Source organism: Stegodyphus dumicola, chromosome 1, assembly GCF_044657685.1.
Source record: "Stegodyphus dumicola isolate Sdum_Otavi_A_Nest chromosome 1, ASM4465768v1".
In the NCBI taxonomy this organism is placed as follows: Eukaryota; Metazoa; Arthropoda; class Arachnida; order Araneae; family Eresidae; genus Stegodyphus; species Stegodyphus dumicola.
This window is the reverse complement of record NC_140768.1, coordinates 281,201,318-281,223,723: the sequence shown is the minus strand read 5'-3', so window position 1 is coordinate 281,223,723 and position 22,406 is coordinate 281,201,318. Positions and strand designations below refer to the sequence as shown.

At 33.6% G+C, this 22,406-nt stretch overlaps 1 protein-coding gene and 1 long non-coding RNA gene across 2 annotated transcripts in view; one reads left to right on the top strand and one right to left on the bottom strand.

Annotated features, from left to right (window-relative positions):
- LOC146999563 (uncharacterized) overlaps positions 1-22,406 on the bottom strand; it is a 113,040-nt gene that overhangs the window by 50,703 nt on the left and 39,931 nt on the right. The gene's annotated exons all lie outside the window — the stretch shown is intronic.
- Positions 1-22,406, top strand: part of LOC118180084 (cyclin-dependent kinase 4-like) — a 66,544-nt gene that overhangs the window by 28,394 nt on the left and 15,744 nt on the right. The window contains exons 3-6 of the mRNA XM_085807745.1: positions 15,868-16,009; positions 16,859-17,026; positions 19,151-19,260; positions 19,783-19,833. Of these exons, the coding sequence (XP_085663871.1) occupies positions 15,868-16,009; positions 16,859-17,026; positions 19,151-19,260; positions 19,783-19,833 (471 nt within the window). The remainder of the gene's footprint in view (positions 1-15,867; positions 16,010-16,858; positions 17,027-19,150; positions 19,261-19,782; positions 19,834-22,406) is intronic.

Genomic DNA, 22,406 nt, shown 5'->3' with positions numbered 1-22,406 from the left:
TTTATGCCTAGGAGAGTATGCAGGTATAATTTTACAAAGATTGCACAAACCGTTTCCATTTTGTGGGTGTGTCCGAAGCGAACACACTGAGCCGCACGAGCTGCGATAGGTGAGCATTGCTGTGAAGCACGTATTACAGTAAAATACTTTGTCTATGATTTAGAAACAGTAGAATGATCTCTGTAGCAGATTTAGCATAACCCAAGGTGCACCACGGGAAGGCCTGCTACTCTACATCCCTCAAAAAAAAACACCTCATTGCTGAGGTTTCTCCGAGCCATTTACACAATTTTAAAAATCTATAAGAAAAATAAACAAAATACTGTACTGTTTACAATTAATTATTGACTAGAAAAAATTATTAAATATATATACAAATAAAAATGTACAGAAATCAAAATTAAGCAGACTACGCACGATGAAAGCAAGAGAAAAAAGGATCTGCTCTCGCTAAAAATCAAATAGCTAAGTGAAACCAAAGCACCGGGGTCTTCAAAACCAAAACCAGAAAAAAATAAAAACAAATATAAATAAATCTGCTCTCTCAGCCTCCCTCGTGTTTGAAGCACGGGACCAGATTCTGTGACTCACTCCCACGTGAAAGGCGCTACCAGTACAGTGTATTCAGTCCGAACACACCATATACTGAAGGCTTCACTATACGCAATATTTCAAAGAATAAAATAAAAAGGTAATACAAAATAGGCAGATTAGCATACGAACAACAAAATTATATAAAGATTTTTTTCATTGATATTCTTTATATTTCAAATAAATAAATAAATAAATAAATAAATAAAAATCAAACATTTTTTTGAAAAATTTAGTGTCTTTAAAAAACAGAATATATCTCAATGTAAATGTTTTGCTTGTGTGGTGCTGCCATCTATTATTCATAAAAGAGTTTAAAAGTAACCATTAGTGTAGTTTTCGTGACATTTATCGATTATTTTCAGTGTCTAAAGAGGGAATATTTTTGGCGTGTTCACACCGAACACACTGCGCCGGAAAGGGTTAAATGACTTGCGTCTTGAGTTTGTTTAGCCTTTAAATTCGGTCCTCTTAATTCAATCTTTTAATTCAAGTGGACTGTGCTTCTGATCGGCGGAACTTTGCACGATACTTGTCCCAGGAGAACATTAAGCAATTTCCTTTAGTCTGGTGAAAGGCGAAACTTGTCAGTTATAGTTCCAATCCTGATCGGAACATTTTCTTTTGCCAAGTCCAGAAGGGCTGTTGCAATTTAAAGTCCTTTCGAACATTTGCTCCGAAAAATTAGTAATTCCCTCATGCAACTTCTCGAGACTTTTCATTGCACCGCTGATAATGCATTTCATTCTTTTAGGGATAGTAATATTATCATGAGCAGTTATTCTATAGCGGCTCATTTTATTTTATTATTTTTGATGTTTGCTAGGCATTCAAACTGACCCTAACATCTAAACAGAATCCATTTTCTTTATTCAATCAAGTCCGAGGATACATGGATCTGTTATATCAGCTACATAGGTCTGCTCATATGCATAGGATGCAAACTTGATGTGCACAATCATTATCCCATGCATTGGCACTTCTTCCCATTCACGGTGTACAAATTAAGGGTGGGGCCATAAGTAGAAGGTGCCTGTTCCGACGCCGGGCTATATCAGCTCGCAGAAGAGTCACGTTCACTGTACGGGATAATAAAAACTGATTTCTCCTTCCACGCACAATCCTTGATCTCCGCCATAAGTAGAAGATAGTGAAAGAACGTAGTTTTCCTGCTACTCTTTCAACATATTTTTGTCTTTTGAACTGGAGGTGTACGACACTGTTTTCGTAGATGTCCTTTCCACCCTTAAAATCCTCCCTCAGTCAGAGGAACGCCGCCGTAGATGAAGGACGTACTCAGAACTGCAGCTCTGTGCTTATCATATCCAAACTGCCGTACCACTCCCGCTTTTTGACTTGATAATGGACCGCTTCAGCTGCTTTTGTATTTAATTGCTTGTCATTACTCCAGATTATGACCGTTTGCCAGTTTGCTTCAAACTCCTGACTATTCAAATTGCATGTCGCTCTTCATGTTGCCATTTAATTGCCAAGAAGAATTGCATGTGACTCAGATGCTATTCACCTTCGGGTGAGGTGTGTATGCACCGTTTAATTACTTAACTAATCGGCCATTGGCACTATTTTTAATCGACAGGATTAAGACTCCTATGCAGTCAAGGCCTGCTTGTAATAGAAAACTATCTGATCTGATCACTTTTATCATTATTCCATTCCGCCTGGATGCTTCCGTCGCCTCTACTCTTTTCGTCGCTTTCAGGACTACACCCTCCTTGTTGTTGGCACTAATTACAGGCCGATGATCCTTTCTACTGGCATTCTGCGCAGTCTCCAGTTTCATGCGGTCAGTCTTTTATGTAGCTGTGAAGTATTGAGTTTTGGCATTTATCAACATTTCCTGTACTTTTTGTTGTTTAACGTTTAAAGGAAACATAAATTTAAATAAATGTATATATGTATTTTTTAGTTTGGGAAAGGATGGTGGTATGATCTTCTGGCAATGGTGAAAAGGTTGCATAGGGAAAAATGGATTAAGAACCACTGTTTTTGTCTAACCATATATTCTTGATCAGTTTGATTTTCATTACTTGAAGCCGAATATACACTATCTGGCCAAAAGTATCCCGAACACCCAGTGGTACGCGCTTGGAGAGTCCTGAAGCGTATATTAATATGATGTCCCTCTTTTACATCGATGACAGCTTCCACATGTTTGGGGAGAATTTCCACCGGTTTTTGATAGGTAGCCGTTGAAATTGACTTCCAGTCGTCCATCACAGCTCAAGTTAGTACTAGTAGTCAGGATGGTCGATTTGGCAGGTAATGTTTTAGCCATGTAATACGCCTTCTAATTCGTCCCAAAGGTGTCCTATTGGATTTAGATCTAAACTCTGTCCAGTTTTTGTGAGCGGCTGCACAACCAAGAAATCCCAATTAATTCCCAAAAGAACAGTCCTGCTGTTACCACTAACGCTTGATGAACATAGAAACTCCTGAGTGATTTCATCCTATGAGGACTTGCGATTTTGTTTCACTACCTTTTTTAGAGTTCTATGGCTGCGTTCACTATTTTTTTTTTCTTCCTCTTTTTGGCCTGCTACTTCGTTTTTCTGCTGTTTCACTACCTCGATGTTTCCACTTCACAATTACGTCACAGTGGATTTTGGCTTCTATAGAATGTTCGATATTTCTCTAACTAATTTCCCACAAAGATGGCATCCCACTGTCCTGCCATGATCAAAATCACTAAGCTTTTTTAACTTGCTCATTGTCTCACGCATAAATATGACCTGACGTTCATACGGATGTATTTATGCAGGATTTCTGCTGCAATAGCAGCACTTCCCTGCTAACTTGAATTAATTTCGCAATGGGTCTGGTGATGAAAAGTGCTTGAGCGAAATCTCTTTGCCAGAGAATATGTTAGCGAGAAGAATTCACGATTTCTTCATTAAAATTGGCTGCATATGTAGGAGCAGATATCCAAGGCTGTTCTCTATCCTGAAAAATGTGTAGCGTGTTAATCGTAGGTGAGAAAAATGCTGAAATGAGTTTCAAAATAAATTCAATGATGAAAGAAATTAATTTTGCTAATTAAGTGCCGAAATATTTTTTTTATAATGCATTTCATAATACTGGGATTCGAACTGGTCATCTCGGTCCGTGCTGCAGCGCGCTATCCAGCTGAGCTGGCATGACGTCGGAGCGAAGTGCGAAAAGAATGATCTTGAGTTGAGTTGTAAGATTGATTTCCTGTGAATAAAGGGTAGGTGTTAGGTCCATATTGAAAATATGGACCGGCAAATATTATAGGTAAATGGCCGGCAGAGTAGTCATCTGTGATCTCGTTAATTTAGAACGTCGGCAAAGTCTGCTGCGTGGTTATTTATGACTTTAATTATAGAAATTTTTGTTCAGTTTATTTAATTGCTTTCTTACGTAGTCGATTATGAGGTCAGTATGTAGGTTTTTGTGTCTATTGAAGTACGGTGTTCATGTAATAATTCGACAAAATTTGTTTCGAATTACTTGCAGTTTGTTTATATCATTCTCTTTAGACGATACGGGTGATACGTAGGAGAAAATGAGGCGGATGATTGCACCGTATATTCATTTTTTTGCATTGCATGCTTAGTCCGAGAAATCAGAATGTAGAAAATAAAGTTTTCTTATCAGCCCATGACTTTTTCTTCTGATTGCGTTGTGAGTCGACCATGAAGGAGTTATTAAAAATGATGCCTAGGTTAGCATTGTTAACAAAAGGGATGTGTTTTCCGAAGGGAGTCTGGTAATAGTCGTTTGTAGCGTCGGATTAAAAGAACCTTCGACTCTTCTGGGTTGATGTTCGTTCTCCATTGACGGCACTAATTTTCGATTTGACTCATCTTTTCTTTTAGTTTCAGTAGAGCATTATTAGGATTACGGGATTTTTTGATGAGAGCAGTGTCATTTGCTTAGCATGCTGGCATGAAGTTGTAGTCGGTCTTAAAGTTCGGGAAATCGTGTTCGTAGATTATGTACAGAATCGGCGCAAGGATTGACACCTGGGGTACGCTGCCGCGGATGGGAGGAGGATCTGAAACGAAATCTCCCTGCCTCACTGAAAAGGTTTTGTGTTTCACAAAAAAATTGTGACTAAGGATAAGTTCGTCAAGAATCTGTAGTTAAATGAGTTTGTAGAGAAGTCCTTCATGCCAGACGCTGTCAAAAACTTTGGCCACGTCTAGCATATGGATTGTGATGCTGGGTTTATTTCTTGAAGCTGATCCTATAAATTCCGAGATCCGAACGAGCTGGTGGATGGTTGAAAGTCTTTTTTGGAAGACATATACGTAGATCATGTAGTAGAAATGCAAGGTGAGGCTGCAGTATTGAGTAGATAATCCTTTCCAAAATCTTCCCCAGTGAGGAAAGGAGACTTACTGCACGTAGCTAGAAGGTTGATATGGCCTGACAAACCAGTACCACACGTTTCTAGCTTTCGGTTACGCATCAGATTACGTTACTTGCCAAATCCATTTGTTTAGGAGGGTGCCCGGTTACTTTTGGCCAGAAAGTATAGCTCAAATGCCCACTTTATTCTTAAACTCAGCTTTTTAAGAGGAGTGTGTGTTATAAAAGCGTAGAGAATAGGAAAATCGTATCAATTTCAAATACTACAGTGGTAACTCATAGATGTAGTTGATCTTTAGGAGCTTCTTATCAAGAGATAATATCAGTTAAACCTTCTTTCTCATTTCTCATCATTATTCATTTCTTTTGCCACTCACGGAATTTGAGAACTTTAAATTATGATGGCGCCGCTTAACACTTTCATTACTGGTTCATTTTTGTGGCCTGCGATCCATTTAGTGATTTCTGCAAATTTGATTGGTAGATTTTTTAAAGGAATACTTTGAACTGCTGCTAGCATGTAGAGAATACGCATGGAAGATTATCGGGTGTAAATTATGTGATTTTATCACATCATCTGTTTTTGAAAGAATGAGTTCTTCCATATAGGTTGATATACCCTAGAGGAGATATCTGGACACTTTTGATAATCTGCCTTGCCGCTATTACCATTTATGAAGGGACAGGTAGTACAGCTCGAATTTATGCCATACGTTAGTGCTGTAGTATATTTATTTCATGGAGGAAATTTTAATCTGATTGGTATCGCCTTAGGCTATGAGTAATTCGAGAGACCTTTAAAAAAAATCTAGTATTAATTTTTTGAAGCTTTTTTGCAAAGCACCAAACTAATTTGAAACTTGAATGATGGGAGGAACAGACAGTAAACTCCATCATATCCATGAAACAAAATACGTGATGCATTAAGGACATAACCGGATTTCCTTATTGCTACTGAGATGGACACCATGTTATACTTCCAGTGCTTCAAGCCTGGAGAAAAGTGAAGAAAAACAGAAGAATTGAAAAATAAATGTCATTATAAATAACGGCTTGTATGTAACTTCCATTTATATAATTTAATACTGTTGTAATTTTTTTTAATCTCTCATAGAAACGGTTTCTTCAATGCGGTATTTAATGTCTTCATATTAATTTTATTTTTGATATGCAGGAAAGTGTTATGGGGTTTATGACCTATTCTGAAGAATGACGTAATTTTACGAAACCACAGTGAGGTTGAATTAAATATATCTTCGCGAAGTTCTTGATGTGATGAGTACGTTTAAAATTTCGTTTAGAATTTCACAAGACCTCGAGATCATAGTTTTTTCGAGAGGAAGCCTAGCCTAAACCAAAAATTTTGTTGGGACTAACCTTTATCGGGCATTGTGCTTTGAATAACCTCTCTGTAACATTCGCTGCCAAAGCATCTTTCTTATAGCGGAAGTTTGAGGAGAAAAAGAATGCAAACAAAGAACTCCTTTTCTCTCTTTCCTTCTTTAGGTGGGGGTTTAGAAAACATTTTTTTTATCACAAGTCAGATAACTGAACTTATTACTAAGCATTTTAAAGAAGGGAAACGAGAGCATCCACGTATTACAAGAATTTGAAATTTCTTTGAGAAGAGAATTAACAAATCTTAATTCGTAAAGGTGGTAATTTTGTTTAAATTACGACTAGTGTGACGTAATTTTGTTTAAAATTTATAATTTGAATTTTTCTAATTAATTGCTAATTTATTAACCATATACAGTATTAAAATGTCTCATTTGAAATTTGTGGAAGCATAGAAATTCATAAATAATTGTTATCTACTTCGTATGTGCTAGTATGGAATGTTTTCAAATTGCTTTCTTTTTCAACTAGTTAAGGTAAAGCTGGCTTGTTTAAAAATGAATGCTTTTATGGAGTACTGACTTTCATTGGGATGGTTGGTAAATTGAGGCAAAGTTGGCGAGAACTATATCCTAAGAAAGAAGATGCCTTTGTATTTGTATTACATATAAGAAAAGTGCAAAAATCTTGCACAGACAACCTGTTCACCCGGATTTTAATTAAGTTTATTTTTTAATGTTTAGTGATTTTATCCACTCTGCTATAATAGGACTTAATTTCTAAAAAAATGTACCGGGGTTAGTCTTATTGGAGCTGAGCTGAATTTAAGTCCTGCTTGGTTAATGGTGAGCATGGGCTTCCTAAATGAAATTGCCTAGTTATTATTTCAAAGTATTCAAATCTGTATTATCTGTAAAACTTATTTTACGCCTTTTTGTTTCTATTTATTTATGCGTTTTAGTTTATTTATTCATTTATTTTCCCAAAAATCTTCTGATTTTTACTCTGACAATGTCAGCAGATATGGAATTAAATTGCTGCTGTTAATACGAGACGAGATCACAGCAGTTTAATTTCGAATTCTGTCGTTCCTTAGAATATTGTTGCGTTCTACGGGTTCGGGGATTTGGAGTGATTGACGACAACACTTAGTGAAGAATGAAAACACAGTTTATTCGCTAATATTACAAATGAGAGTTCCAAAGACACATTTACTGTCATCGAAAAACTACGATAAACACGCTGAAACAATCAGCAACACAGATTTCAGGCTACAATGATGAAGACAGCTTCACGGCAAAGCACTAAAGTACAGCTCCCGATTCGGTTCGGCCGTTCTGAAGTTAATCTCTACACTCTACTACTGAACTCAAGATACTCTCACTATACACTGCTGCTTTGCATACAGGCAGGGTATTTATAGCTTTTGACCTGCCTTCGGGAACATTCTCGGGAAAAATGGTAAGAATTGGTTCTAGAATGTTCTCGTTTCGTCTATAGCATATCTCAGATGTCCCCAATTGGGCGATTTCGTGTCAAATTTAGCAACCCTACCTTTCCTTGCCAATTTCTGGCAACCCTAAACTCGCTTTGCGGGGGGAAATATGTTACCGCAGCTGGACATTTCGCAACAATATTATTATTTGTTAGTTGCGTTTGGTCATAAACTTCACAAAGTGACTTCACTTAAACAGCACAATCAAGTGAAACGTCGTATGCCAGTTCTTCATTTTCGCATGCACTTACTATCATTTTCCCGCTTTACGCCACGAGAGGGATAATGAGGGCCACGGATTTGGACGTCATCGTTATAAATATTTTAATTTGTGTTGCAAAATTAAATGATCTTTTATTTTATAAGGAAAAGGAATTAAAAAAATTTCTGCATCTAAAAAATGGATTTTTTTTATTTGAATACAAAGCAAACGTAAGCGTATTAATTAGTTTTAAAACATCATTAATTGAGTCATATAGCTGTAAACATACTCGTTTTATAATGTCACTAAATTGTAACAGATGATAAACAAACTCACTAAGTGAATAAATAATTATCTGTAAAAAATTGTCAGTGAATTATTACAGTATATTTGCAGTGCGTAGTTCTCCATAAATATTTGTCTTTGTAATAGTTAATGAAGCTACACTTTTTTTTTTTTTTTTTTCTCTTTTGCTAAAGAAAGTCCGAATTTATTTCATGTGAGATAATTTCATAGAAATGTTTTGTAATTCATATTTTGTGCTTGGAGGGCGTTGCATCATGCTATTAAATTAGATTCGCAGAACACATTTTTTGCCTGTTTATTCTGTGGTTTCGGGTCATTGAAGTCGTAGGATAGAGTGAATAGTTCCAAGTTTTTCGGAGAACACCTGGCATTCGATCTTTTATGTTGTATAAGCATTATGCTAATCATCAATGACTTCCGTTTACTTTAAGCTGTCGAGTTCATTTCCCTTTTATTGTCTTCTTTAATTACGAGAGCCTTGAGTGCATTTCTAATGAATTCCTTGCACAAAAGCAATCGAAAAGTTTAGCTTTAACCAAATCATATATAATTTAGCAATGTGAAACGTGGCGTTTCTATCTTTGTGCGTCATAACGCTAAAAATTAAGTCGAAGACAAGCCTATTGTCCCTTTGTCTGGGGAGCTCAGTTTCTTTATTCTTATATATTTGTAAATTGTGCATTCTTTGCTTCAAAACTGATTGAATTATGTTGTCCTTATCTTCCAGTTAAGGTTTTTATGCCTTTAGTTAACCTCCATGCTATAGTTGTATAATCATCAACAATTTAAACTTTGTTTAAGTGCGGTTAAGCCTAAATTTTTTCACCATGGCAGCCATATTTGTTTATATTTGAAACTAACAGAATAGTCGATTTGTTGCCAATCTAGAGAAACTAAGCTTCGCAACATCTAAGTAACGTCAACTTTTATTATTGCGAGTTACAGTATGCTTAATCCATTGTGGAATTATCATTCAAGTTACTAAATTATCCCATATGTTGACTTAACATAGCGTCCACAATAAATCAAGTCAGTTTGTACGCCATCAGTGTCTTTTTGCCGAGTGAGACAAAAAGTAAACTTTCAGTTTTGTGCACCGAAAAATCGCCTTCTTGCCCGCTGGCCGAATTGCTTATTTTTGCGTAGAAACTGTAATTTTAATTCTTTTAACTGTATTTGGTATTTTATGTTTTTCAATACTTTTAATATAGATATTCTGAGTTTTTATGAATTTTTGCCTTGTACCGAAGTGATAACTGAATTAATTGAATGAGAAATATATCTGTAACGAAATTGGATGAAATGAGTAAATGAAAAGCAGGAAAAAATGCGTATAATTTAATATTCCGTATTGTTTTATTCTTAAATGTTGGTAAATTGTGCTCTCTCTCTTTTTTTTTTTTTTTTTTTCCTCAGAATGTTTGAATTATGTTGCTGTTATGTTCCGGTTGAGATTTTTATGCTATTAGTTAAATCTGTGTGCAGTAGTTGTAGAATTATGAGCAATTTAAAAATTTAAGCGGTTCTGGCCCTAACTTGGCCGCAATTTGTTTACATTTGAAACTGTTAGTAGAATATTCAATTAAGTTAATTGGTGCATGAACTTCAGTGTCTTTTTCCCTCTGGAACCAAAATTTAGCTTTCAATTTTCATCTTAATGCCCATTGACCGAATAACTTGTTTTTGCGTGCAGGCTGTAATCATCATTAAGATGTACGGATTATTTGATCAGTTTACTAAATTCTACATGTGTATAGTCGCATTAATCTGCATGTGTTTGTAAAATGAAATAAATTAGATATTAAACGAAGTTGGATTTCGAGTCCAAACATTAGCTGTAGATCGAGTAAATGCCAAGATGTGAACGTAAACTAAGAATTTCATCATATTATCTAGCCATCGGCGAATTTTGCAGTGATTTTTATTGCTGTTGTTAACTCGAATATTGGATTGCTATAAAATGCCTTCCAACCTGTATTTTTATTTGATATAATTTATAAGTAAGTTATAAAAAAGATAGAAACGCGGTTTTCAAACAGAGTTTAATGTCCGTAACGGATAATTGTAAAGTACCGCCAGAGTTCTGACATCGGCCCACAATTACTATATCACTGTCCTAAACGAAGTAGTATATGGGCAATTGTGTGGAAGAACTCGGTAAAAAGAATCTTTCGCTTTGAACTTCTATAGCATTCATTGTACTCCGCATATGCTTTCCTAAAGGTACCTCTGTTCGGCTGGGTTTATAGATCAATGTCAAGTATGCAACAATGGGAATCTGAATAAGGAACTAGCGTTTTGAGAAATATGCATTTCTAAAACAAACTAGCTATTATATTCATTTATTTTTAAGCTTAATTTATTCATTAAAGATTAGTTAAGCCTATTTAATTATGCCTCTCGCGTGAACATGCATTTAGTTTTAAAAAGAATTCTATGTATTTGGTGTGTATTAAGAAGTAATTTTCTACAATTTCATCCATGGTTTAATTCAAATTGGAATTTTAGATTTTCTTTTGAGGATAGTGGCGTAGCTAGATGGAAGGACGCTCCACCTCGAGCGGGAAATTTTTAGAGGCTGCATTTTAAAGGGGTAAGTCAGGTGGATCGTCGAGGCAAGTGAAGAATAATTAGATAGTAAAGTAATATACAGAATTAAACTGAAGAAAAAAGAACATTTTACTCTGTGTAAAATATTCAAAGAAATCACCACGTGATTTTAACGGCTGTGTACTTTTGTTATACGTTTTATAATTTCTAGAACAAAGTTCCTAGTGTTGTCATATTATATTCACACTTTAGTGTTAACTATCTCTCAATTGCTGCAAAGGGTTGCTAGTTCTTTAAATAAAAGTCATTTAAGAACTACAAATGTTTATTTTGCATTTAAGGTATGTGCCTACCCTAAATTCGTCGTTTTGGTGAAAATTTTCGAAAATTTTTTATTTATTCATTTTATAGGCCATACATTTAGGTTTCCAAAAATGCTTAATATTTGTTTTTACGATACCTAAAAGCAAAGTTATAGTGTAAAAAATAAACCGGAAGTGAATTTTTGGATGCCGGAAGTTGGCGTTTAAATGGTCGTAAAAATGTAAACAATAAGTTTAAACAACTATTTTCTAATTATTAAACAATATAAAAGCAACACATCTTTTACTGTGTGACATTTTGCTGATAAAATGCCTACATGGGAAGACTCAAAACAATAATGAGTGTTTTAATAACCTTTTGAGGACTATTTTACCTAAAGAAACTTTTGTCCAACTGAAAACATTGCTTTTAGGTGTACATATTGCTGCATTATTATTTAATTTAAGATGTTTAGGACTTTTACATATTTTCAGGTATATAGAAAGAGAAATTAATCCCATTATGCTTGAAAGCTACATGGGAATAGACAAACAGCGAATTCAGAAATCGAAACGCCAATCTCTACATGCAACAAAGTTATCCAGAAAAATGCTAAAAGAAAGTTAAAATTATTAAGAATGAAGTAAAAGAGGGCTTAACATACAAATACGGCGAGCTTTAAAGATCTAAAGTGGCTACAAAATTTTTTGTGCTGCATTAAAATCTTTAAATGCATTTTCTGAGAAATTGTTTTTCGTTACTTTTGATTGTTACATTTTTTTCTTTCTTCGGACACCAGTTGTTATGTTATTTTCTTCCTTCACGTTCGTACGGGGTTCGCGTGGATTTGGAGTGAATAACAACGACACTTGATGAAGTATCGAAACACACTTTATTGCCAGTATTGTCAGGACAGCTCCAAAACACGTTTTACAGTCTTCGATGAACTACTATAAACACGCTTCGGGTTATCAGGCTATCACGGTGGAGACAGCTTCACTGCAAAGCACCAGAGTACAGCTCCCGAATCTGCTCGGTCGTTCTCGGAACTTCACGTACTCTCGAGACTCTCCACGCTACAACTCGCGATGCACTCGACGTCACACAGAGCACGGCTCCCGACTCTTCGGTTGAGTCGTTCCTGGAGTTCAACAGGCTCTTTCGATGATGCACTAACCGCGATACACGAAGAGATTCTTTCGGTGCAATTGACGACCCGCTCGGCACTCGCTGCCCGGCTCTCAACTCAATCGACTCCACAGGTATTGACTCGCTAGACGAGACACCAACTCGATACTAACTCGCACTTTAGACGAGGCACTCTCTATAAGCTCGCTAGGCGAGGCACACACTAACTGACTGCGAACCAGCAGGGTTTATATAGCTTTCGGCTTGTGTTCGAGAACATTCTGGGCTAAACCAGTAAGAATTCGTTCCAGAAGGTTCTCCAACCGTACATGGTATATCGCCAATTTTGTCACCAAATGTCGCCAACTGCGCGATTTCTCGCCAAATGTGGCAACCCTAAAACTGCTTAGCGGGGTAGTTATCTTAACGCGCCTTTACATTTCGTAACAATATATTTATGCAGATTTTTCATTATTTAATTTTTTCAAATATAATGCAGGACTCTAACATTTGGTGGCAACAGTTTGTAAAGTGAAACGGACATTTATAGTACACCAACGCAAAATCGCAAAACGAAAACAATAAACCTTCAAGGACAAAGCCCCTTTGCACTAATAATTTATTAATGAGCTTTGTTAGTTAACTATGTCATTTTAGAATTCTATTAAGTGCTCTAAGTTGCATTAATTTTCTATGCTTAAGTCTGCATTTTACATTTTCAGCAAATATTTATTAGATAATAAAGAAGTATGAAAGTAAAAATTATCCTTCTTTCCATCTTGCACTCACAAATCATTATACGAGTATTCTTTCACAATTATTAAAGCCTAAAAAACGCATGTCTGCGATGTTATCGTCAGGCGATGATTTGTAGGTACTTTATTTTTTACCACGATGTTTTTAAACTGCGAGGTTTTTGAAACGCTTGATTTTCGACGACAATATTTTGTATCACGATGTTTTAGAACTGCGATGTTTCTCTTTGATTTATTTTCTCCCACGATATTTTGTTCCACCTTGCGTTGTTTTCTTCGCGACGTTTTCGTCCTCGATGTTTTTGCTGCAATGTTTTCGGCGGACATCCAATATCAGAATCAACTTCCATAGTAAGCTATGAAAAGTTGTATTCATTTCAATAACTTTTTATAGTTGTTTATTTAGTTATTATTTCTCATGTAGTTACTTCAACACAGCCGTCGTTGTTTAAGTTGTTCGCCCATTCTTAATTTAAGTGTTTCATTTTTTAATTCATTAGCATTCGATTTGACACACTCAGTTACATTGACGGAATCTAATTCAATGAAACTATTGAGATGCTCTTCAAAACTCCATCACCCCTAGAGATAGCTGTCAGAACTTAAGAAGATGCATGTTTATGAACTTGGTATGTAAACACATAGTAGAAGTTGTAGTCGATTGAACTCTTCTTTTATTGTGGACCAAAAAATTCTGGTGCCAGACATGCTTCCATTCTTATGTTTTTTATTCCATAACTTTAAAACCACACGAAAGCCGAACGGATTGCATAAAACGAAGGGGGTGATTAATGATTTATTAATAATTTTGGACCATTAAATAATTGGGATCTCAATAATCAGGAAATACCAAAGAAAATTAACAAAGATGCAGCAGGGAATAGCTGATAAGTTTCTTAGTGCATATAATCTTTTTCTGGATATGAAAAGTATTTTTCTTTTTTTCCCTCATTTCCCTCTCATTTTAAATCTTTTGTTCTCAAATCTGAGCTGGTTGTAAGGAAAATTTTGCTGAGCTGGAAAATTTTTTTTGTAGCATTTTATTTCATTATCAGTAATCAAATAAAATGTATGCATGGGCTTTCTGGGGGGGGGGGGAAGCAAGTTCAAAGTTTTTTTTTTTTTTTTTTTTTTTTTTTAAATATGAAGGTTAACAAGTAGATTATAGAATACAGTGCTGTGTTAACGCATGCATTGTACACTGCGAAAGAAAAAAAAGGGAAGTTCTTATATCTCGCGTTCTACTGGGCCGATTGACGAAATTCAAATTGCGTTTTTCATCTCTCGACAGCGCGACTTAGGATATGTATTAGATTTATATATAGCATTGTTCTAATATATAATATAATTGTTCTAATATAGGTATTTTGACACGAAATCGGACTTTTTCTGAAATAACATATCAATTTTTTTTTCCATATTTCAATTCTACGATCCAAATTACGTCAAACTACCAAGTTTTATAAAAATCGCACGAGTCGTTTTTAAAAAATTATCTCTCAAACTTTTAGCTCCTCAATGTTAATTGAGTTTGGTATATATTTATTAATCTCACTTTTTGTATTAAACTTATTTGATTCTTCCTTTCACATTTCGAAATTTAGGTTCATTCCAAATAAAATTCACCCGTTTTTAATGATTTATTTTTTAAATTGTATTTTTAATTAATTTTTATAAGTTTTTCAAAAACAATTTTGAATTATAATCTATAACCATCATCTTATAGTAGACGTATTTCTAAGCATACCTGCAAAAAATTACAGATTTTTATTTAAAATTTCTGAAGATATACTGAATTTATATATTGGCGCGTTTTGAAATTTGGCATATTTGTTGAAAGCGACAAAACATCAAAAGTGGTTTAGACCAAGGAGGTTAGAATAGATTCTATTCTATTCCTACTCTAACCTGCTTGGTTTTAGACACTTTGCTAAAATTATTTGGAAGTAGAAATAGATGTGACTTTCTTCCCGCTTATGTACAATGTAAAAAGGTAGGAACGAGGCGCCTTTTTCCCCGCTCCGGCATAATGGAAGGAAAAGGAAAATTTGTTGCCACATATTATTAAGAAGTTTGCCAAGTGAATTATTCTTGGCGCAAACTGAAAAAACGTGCAAAGATAAATTTTTGAATTTCTCCATAAATTTCGCAGCAAATTTTACAAAATTTTATATCTAGGCATAATTTGAGTCGTAGAATCGAAATATGCAAAAGGTTTTGTATGTTATTCCAGAAAAAGTCCGATTTTGTGTCAAAATACCTATGCTAGAAGAGTGCTATATATAGGATATATATTAGATATGTAAATCTAATGTATATCATAAGTCGCGCTTTCGAGACATGAAAAACGCAATTTGAATTTTGTCAATCGGCCCAGTAGAACGGGAGATGTATTCCTCCCCCCCCGCAGTGTACATATAGTGTATATGCATTGATACAAAAACAGTTTTACGTCATTCTATGGGTGAACAATTTGAGCATTTGGCCCCCAGAATCGGGTAAAACTCGAGCGATAAGTGTCAAGTTTGCCCACCCACTTTGTGGGTGCTTAAGGATATGAGTGCAATTTGAATGTTGTTATTCATGTACTAATCTTTTATCTATGCCTTTTCCTTATCACAATTAAGCATTTGTATAAAAGTTCCCCCCTCCCTCCTCAGCTACCCCTAGAAGATTTATTAGTGTGCAGTTATGAAGTAATAAAAGGCTAAAAATTTAAAATAATGGCCATCATTTTTTTACCAACTTAAAAAATTTTTAAGAACTAGGAAGAAGGTTGAAGCAAATATTGTAAACCTGAAGCTTTATTTACAAGTATTTTATATGTTTTTAATTCTTTATGTTAGGTTATTTGACATTTGCCAAGGAAGGCGGCTGGAAGATGAGCATCAGATGCTAGTGTATTTAGTGTTTGAACATGTTGATCAAGATTTGGCTACATATTTAGAAAAGTGTCCACCTACTGGCTTAACTCCTGATAAAATAAAAGTAAGCTAATTCATCAGCATGTAGATTATTATTATTGAATAGTGTTGCTAATATTTTATTAAAAAAATGAGTGAACTTAATTTGAAATATGAGGTGCATTATGTTCACGTGTTTATCAGTCTGAAATATGTGCATAATTTTTTAGCTTTTAAATTCTTTTTGTCTGGGATACTGGTCTAGGCTTTTGCTACTGATGTAAGTGACTATAGAAATCTGTCTTGTTACCAGCTTGAACAAAACCAAAAATGAATGTGGTATCTTCTTCAGTTCAATGGGAAAGTGTGTCATTTATACGATTAATTAGTAATTTAATGATTAAATACATGTTTTAACTTCCTTTGATAAAGAGGAACATTTTAAGTTTTGGCTATTTAATCAGCTAAAAGGCAAATCTGAGTTCAATTCTTGCTAGTGTAGGTCATCAACAGTTGAGTGGATAAAATTAAAAATTCATATTTCATTCTAGTTTGCTGAGTAAGCTGATTACATGAGGTACTATGATTTTCTGATTGTATATTACAATTTTGGATCATTTTCCCAATCATTCATAGTCTTTAGGGAAGCATTTCTGCTAAATAAATAATCTGACAAAATCTTCCTTGTAGTTTCCCCTCTCCCTTCTCTTTCCTTTCTTCTGGTTAAAAAAATTTGGATAATGCTTTTCTAGTGCAGAAATGAGTCTTTTATAAGACCATGCGTATTCAAGGAAACAGTATTTTCTTATAATATATTATTAAATTTTAAACCGAAATAAGATAGTTAAATAATACTTGACTGTTTAATGTGCAAATTATATGTGTGTGTGTGTCAAAATATTAAAATTTTTCTTTTTCCCCCTTCCCTTTACAGGACATAACATATCAACTACTTAATGGTTTAGATTTCTTGCATTTCAACCGTGTTTTGCACAGGGATTTAAAACCTCAGAATGTTCTGATTTCAAATCAGGGAATTGTAAAATTGGCTGACTTTGGTTTAGCTCGAATATACAGCGAACAAGCGACCCTGACATCTGTGGTAAGTAAAATATTTATTTCCTCTAAAACATCATCTTTGGAGAGTAAAAATAAATAAAATTGGATAAATAAAATTGTTAATTCATAAATTCAAAAATCTGATAAATTTTTATCTCAGACACAGTATTTAAATTGTATATTTATCTGGAATAACATATATATGTATATATATATATATATATATATATATAATTGTTTCATAAGAATAAATTGAGTTTAATTAAAAAAATTAAATTTAAATACATATTTAATTAAATATTATTTGTGCCATTGCTGCAAGGAATGAAATTTAAATTGAAACAAATTTAAATTCTTAACAAATACGTATAAAAGTAAAAATGCAAATTTAAATTCTAAAAAAAGGAAAAAAGCCAAAATAATTTTAAAATATGCAAACATGTAAAAGATTTAATTCTCGAACTAATCTACAATATCATTTAAATTCAGAAGCATAAGCAAATCAAGTGCAAAATCTATCCATGAAAATAAATCTACTAATTTAATAAATTGAAATTAAATTAAACAATTTTAAAAAAAATGCATCTGTGAATGATCGTAGAGTAGGCAGGAGACAGACTTATTTGTTAAGAATTTAAATTTGTTTCAATATTTATGTATATATATATATATATATATATAATATATATGTATATATATATAATATTTAAATTCTAAAAAAAGGAAAAAAGCCAAAATAATTTTAAAATATGCAAACATGTAAAAGATTTAATTCTCAAACATATACATTCTATATATATATTCTCTCTCTATATATATACATACATACATTCTCTCTCTCTCTCTATATATATATATTCTTTATACCCAGTGTTCAGAAAAAATTTTGTGTATATCAGAATGATGGTCTTAAACTTTTAATGCTGTATTCTCTTATTTTAAAATCACCTGTTCAAAATCAGCCTTTTTGATTCTGCCTCAAATCAAAATGACATAAGTGTTTTTAGATTATTTTAGAAATAAAAAATAATTAAAATAAGTCACAACATGCTTGTATTTTAATATGCAAGATTTATAATTTGTTGTGAAAAACTGTTACCTTGGATAATAAACTATTTTAGTTATTAGACAACAGCATTTATTAGCCAAATTTGTATAATTACTTAGTTTAGTCTCTATTTTCAAAAATTTACATTCATTAAGAAGACATTTCTATAATTAAAAGAAGTAAGAAAGCAAAATATCATAAATTATAAGCTAATATATATTAAGTGACAAAAAATATCATGACCAGATAAAGCCGGTCATGTCACGCAGGTGGTTAAAGAAGCAAGCGTTAACTCAAACAAGTTGATCAAGCCAGTTGGGACAGATATTACTGTAATTCCAGTCAAGAATAGAGAAGAGAGTGCAGGATGTTGAGTTGCTGACTGACATGAAACTGTAAACTGTTGTAATTAGAAAAGCCATTAATTTATGCTAAATGAATTAATGAAGCTCTGGTAGCTAGAGATATAGTATGCATTAATTCTTAATTGATTACAAAGGTTTGATTGATTTAATTTTTAATGTAATATTTTTTAACTGATACAAGGTAAGAAATAACTCATTATTTTCAGATTAGGATGAATAGAATAATTCATATTAAAGAATTATGAATGTTAAAATTAATAAAAATAAGTTAGGATTCAAGAGTTCCTAAGAACTAATTTGAAAACAAAGTTGTAAATTTGGAAACCCATTTTTTAAACTATGAGCAATTCAGCCATACAGTATTTAAAAATTACTTTTGTTAATTTTTAAAATATATATTTGTGCCAAGTGAATATGAGAATATTAAATCAGCAAGCTGACATGATACCATTAGCGACCATGCATATACATAGTTGCAAAGCTTGACTCCTGTTTTTTCAGCACCTTAAAGTAAGTGCTATAGTTGACACCACATGCAAATTAAGTGCATTAATAATTTAAACTGAAATGCATCTTTTTAAGCTGTGACCTATGAGAATAACGTAGCTGCCATCCTCAGAAAATCAGCACCATAGGTGGTTCCCTGTGTCACTTATGCTTGGGGCCAGCCTTCCTAATTGCTTTGATTATCTGTTGTTATAAAAATTTCAAAATTAATTGCATTTGGTGACTTCATTATGTTTATATTGCTTAGGTTGTTACATTATGGTATCGTCCACCAGAAGTTCTTCTGTCTCAGACTTATGCATCTGCTGTTGACATCTGGAGCTGTGGTTGTATATTTGCTGAATTATATAGACAGAGGTATGATTTTTTGCATAATTTAGAACGTTTAAATGTTGTTTAAACAAAGTGGGAAAAATCAAAGGTTATAAAAAACTATCTAGATCAGAGGTTCTCAACCGGTGGTATGCAAGAGAAAAATATGTGGTATGCAAAGAAGCAAAGTATATTTAACTATTAAATTCAAAATTAAAACCCCAATATCCTGATTGAGTTTTTTCTCTAACACTCATAAATTTATGCGATCTGAGCTTTGTTCAAGAGTGGTGGTGGTAGTACTTTGTAGTGGTGGTACTAAAGGTTTTCAATTTTTATTTAGATGCTATGCGTTAGTCAAAAGGTTGAGAACTGCTGATCTAGATTAATTAATGCTATAAAAACTAATGATCTAAATCATTTCTGCTTAGATTTTTTTTTCATTATCTGTAATTATGATAGAATCCATACATGTCTTTAGAAATTATTTGAATGGCATTATCATTTTATTTAATTCTATACTGGAATTCATTTAACTGTGAAATTAACTGTTTTGTTGCTTTTTAGGCCATTATTTCCTGGAGAAAATGATATTGACCAACTAGTGAAGATTTTTCAGTTAGTATAATTTTTTAAATTTTAATGCTTTAAAAATAAGTAATCAAATAACCGTTATGTGCCTTTTTAAATTAATAAAAAAACATTTTATTCCTTTATATATGTATTAAAAATTGAAAAATTTTAATTTTTTGTTTTAGATAAAACTGTTTTTTCTTCACTATTTATTTAGTTTTTAGCTATTTATCATCATATAATTCAAAATTTTAAGAAGTTCCTTTTTAATTTAAAAATTCAGTTTTTATAGATGTAGAGCATTTTTGCCATTTCTGAGTTTCTGTGGTTCCCTATTTATTGATGGCTTATGAATTTAACCTAATGTTCTTCAAATCGCTAATTTCTAAAAAAATGTTTTGGTTTTATAGTTTTATTTTGTGTAATTTCTTTTAGCCATGTCAGAGATGATTATAGCCAGATGATTGATGAAAATATTGAAGTCATTTAAAAATAATTTTAAAAGTTCTTGTGGCATTTTAATATTGTTTTATTTTCTTTAAATTGCTTTTAATTTGTTAATTTATTGCATTACCCTTTTATTTCAGTAATCAACTGGATGTAATTCATAAACACTAAATGTATGGTTCAAATTTTATTAAACTCTGATTGCAGCATTGAGAACTTTCAACTCAATTTGATTTTTAAAATAAATTATTTCCTGTTGCTGTTGTATGAAACATGTAAACAACACAATATTGTGCAAAAATATTGTCTCAATGACCAACCACCCTGAATTATTGAAAACAATTGTTCCTTCAAGCTATACATTAATCAAGTTTTTAGAAAATGAAATATATTGTTGTTACATATGGCTTTATTGGAAAGATCAATCCAAACATAAAACAGCTCAAGTATCACACAAGCACAATGATACATAATAAAAAAGGAACAAACATTTAAAGTAAGCCTGAGAATAAATGAACATGGGAACAAAAGTAAAAAGTTAAAAATTTAAACAAGGAACATAAGAGATGTCTTTTCAAAGAGTTCATGAAAGCTCTAGCATTCAAGTATAGTTTACTTAACTCCCCAAGTTTCTAAGACTCTTTATCTAGTTCTGAAGATATAAGATGCTCTGCATTCATGATGCTCAAATTGCAAATTTGGCATATACTAGATGGAAGGATATCAATTTTATTAAGATAATGTGCCATGCAATTGTGTCCTGTTTACAGTCTAAAGTTTGCCACAGCCTCTTTGCGGGGTTTTTGACAAAACTTTTTCCATGTGTCTTAAATGTTAGCCCAGGATTTGCCTGTTGATTTTTCTGCCTGGTCAGATTTAAGAGTATCCATTAATTTCTCAAAAAAATATGCTTTTTAAGTGACTCTAGAGGAAGTGGTTTGCTGTCTTCTGGCACAAGTGTTCCTCTCTTGGCTAGTGAGTCTGCCTTTTTGTTACCATCCATACCTACATGTGAAGGGATCCATTGAAAAACAATTGTTTTGTTGTGTTTATAAAGAAAGTTCAAGGTTTGTCTTATTTCTGAGATAATCATGGTATCTGTGTCATAATTTATAACTACAGCCTGGATGGCTGCTTTGGAATCATCTAGAACTGCTTTAGAGAAACAGTCGATCTTTATCTTAAGGTTTTCCAGAGCCAATGAGATTGCAAGGATCTCTGCATAAAAATTCGACATGAAGCGTCTCACAGGAATACATTGGGAAAAAAGTTTACTGTATACACCAGCCCCAGTGTTGTCTTGTATTTTAGAGCCATCAGTGTCTACTCTAGTCATTCAGGTTCAGGTTCTTGTTCATATAACATACATAATGTGTTTGATTTTAATACTGCATCAGGAATGCTTTTTTTCCCCAAGTCATTAGTATCTATCTGGTATTTATATCAATATATTCAAGGGGATAAACCATGACCTTGTTACAATTCATTGGTTTGTTTTCATCTATTTCTTGTAATAATTTCTCACAAGCTTCTAGGGGAGACATTTGAATCTTCATAGTACATGGTTTGCATTCGTTCATCCATTGCACTCTATGTGATGCTTTCATTTTAACAAATCTAGCAACTGCTTGATTTCAATAGCAATGGGTAGGTTGGAAGTATAGCTTTGCCTAGCTGTAATCGGGGTAGTTTTCACAGCTCCTGTGATAATCCAAAGAGCTTTGCTTTGGGCTCTTTCCAAAGAGTCAATCTTCCCTTGTGTGGTAGAGATTAACACCTCACTTTCCATATTTGAAAAGGCCCACCAGTGACCGAGTGGCAAAAGTTGCTAAACAGTGGTAGTTCAGTCCGAGGTTTGAATCCCACGGACAGGCTGGCTGCATGGCCGTTTTCGTGGTTTTTCCCATGTGTAACGTGTATACAAGCCAGTCAACTACTATCCCATCTCACCAGTGGCTGAGCGGTAAAATACTGGTAGTTCCGACATGGGTTCAATTGCAGGTGAGCGGGCTGGCTAAATGAGCCTTTTCGTGGTTTTCCCCATGTGTAACGTGTATATGAGCCAGTTTCTCTTAGAAAGTCCTCCACAAAGGCATCCCTCGCCTTAGGCAGATAGCCCTAGTGTGCTTTGCTGCAATTAAATAAACCAAACCAAAACCATATTTGAAAAT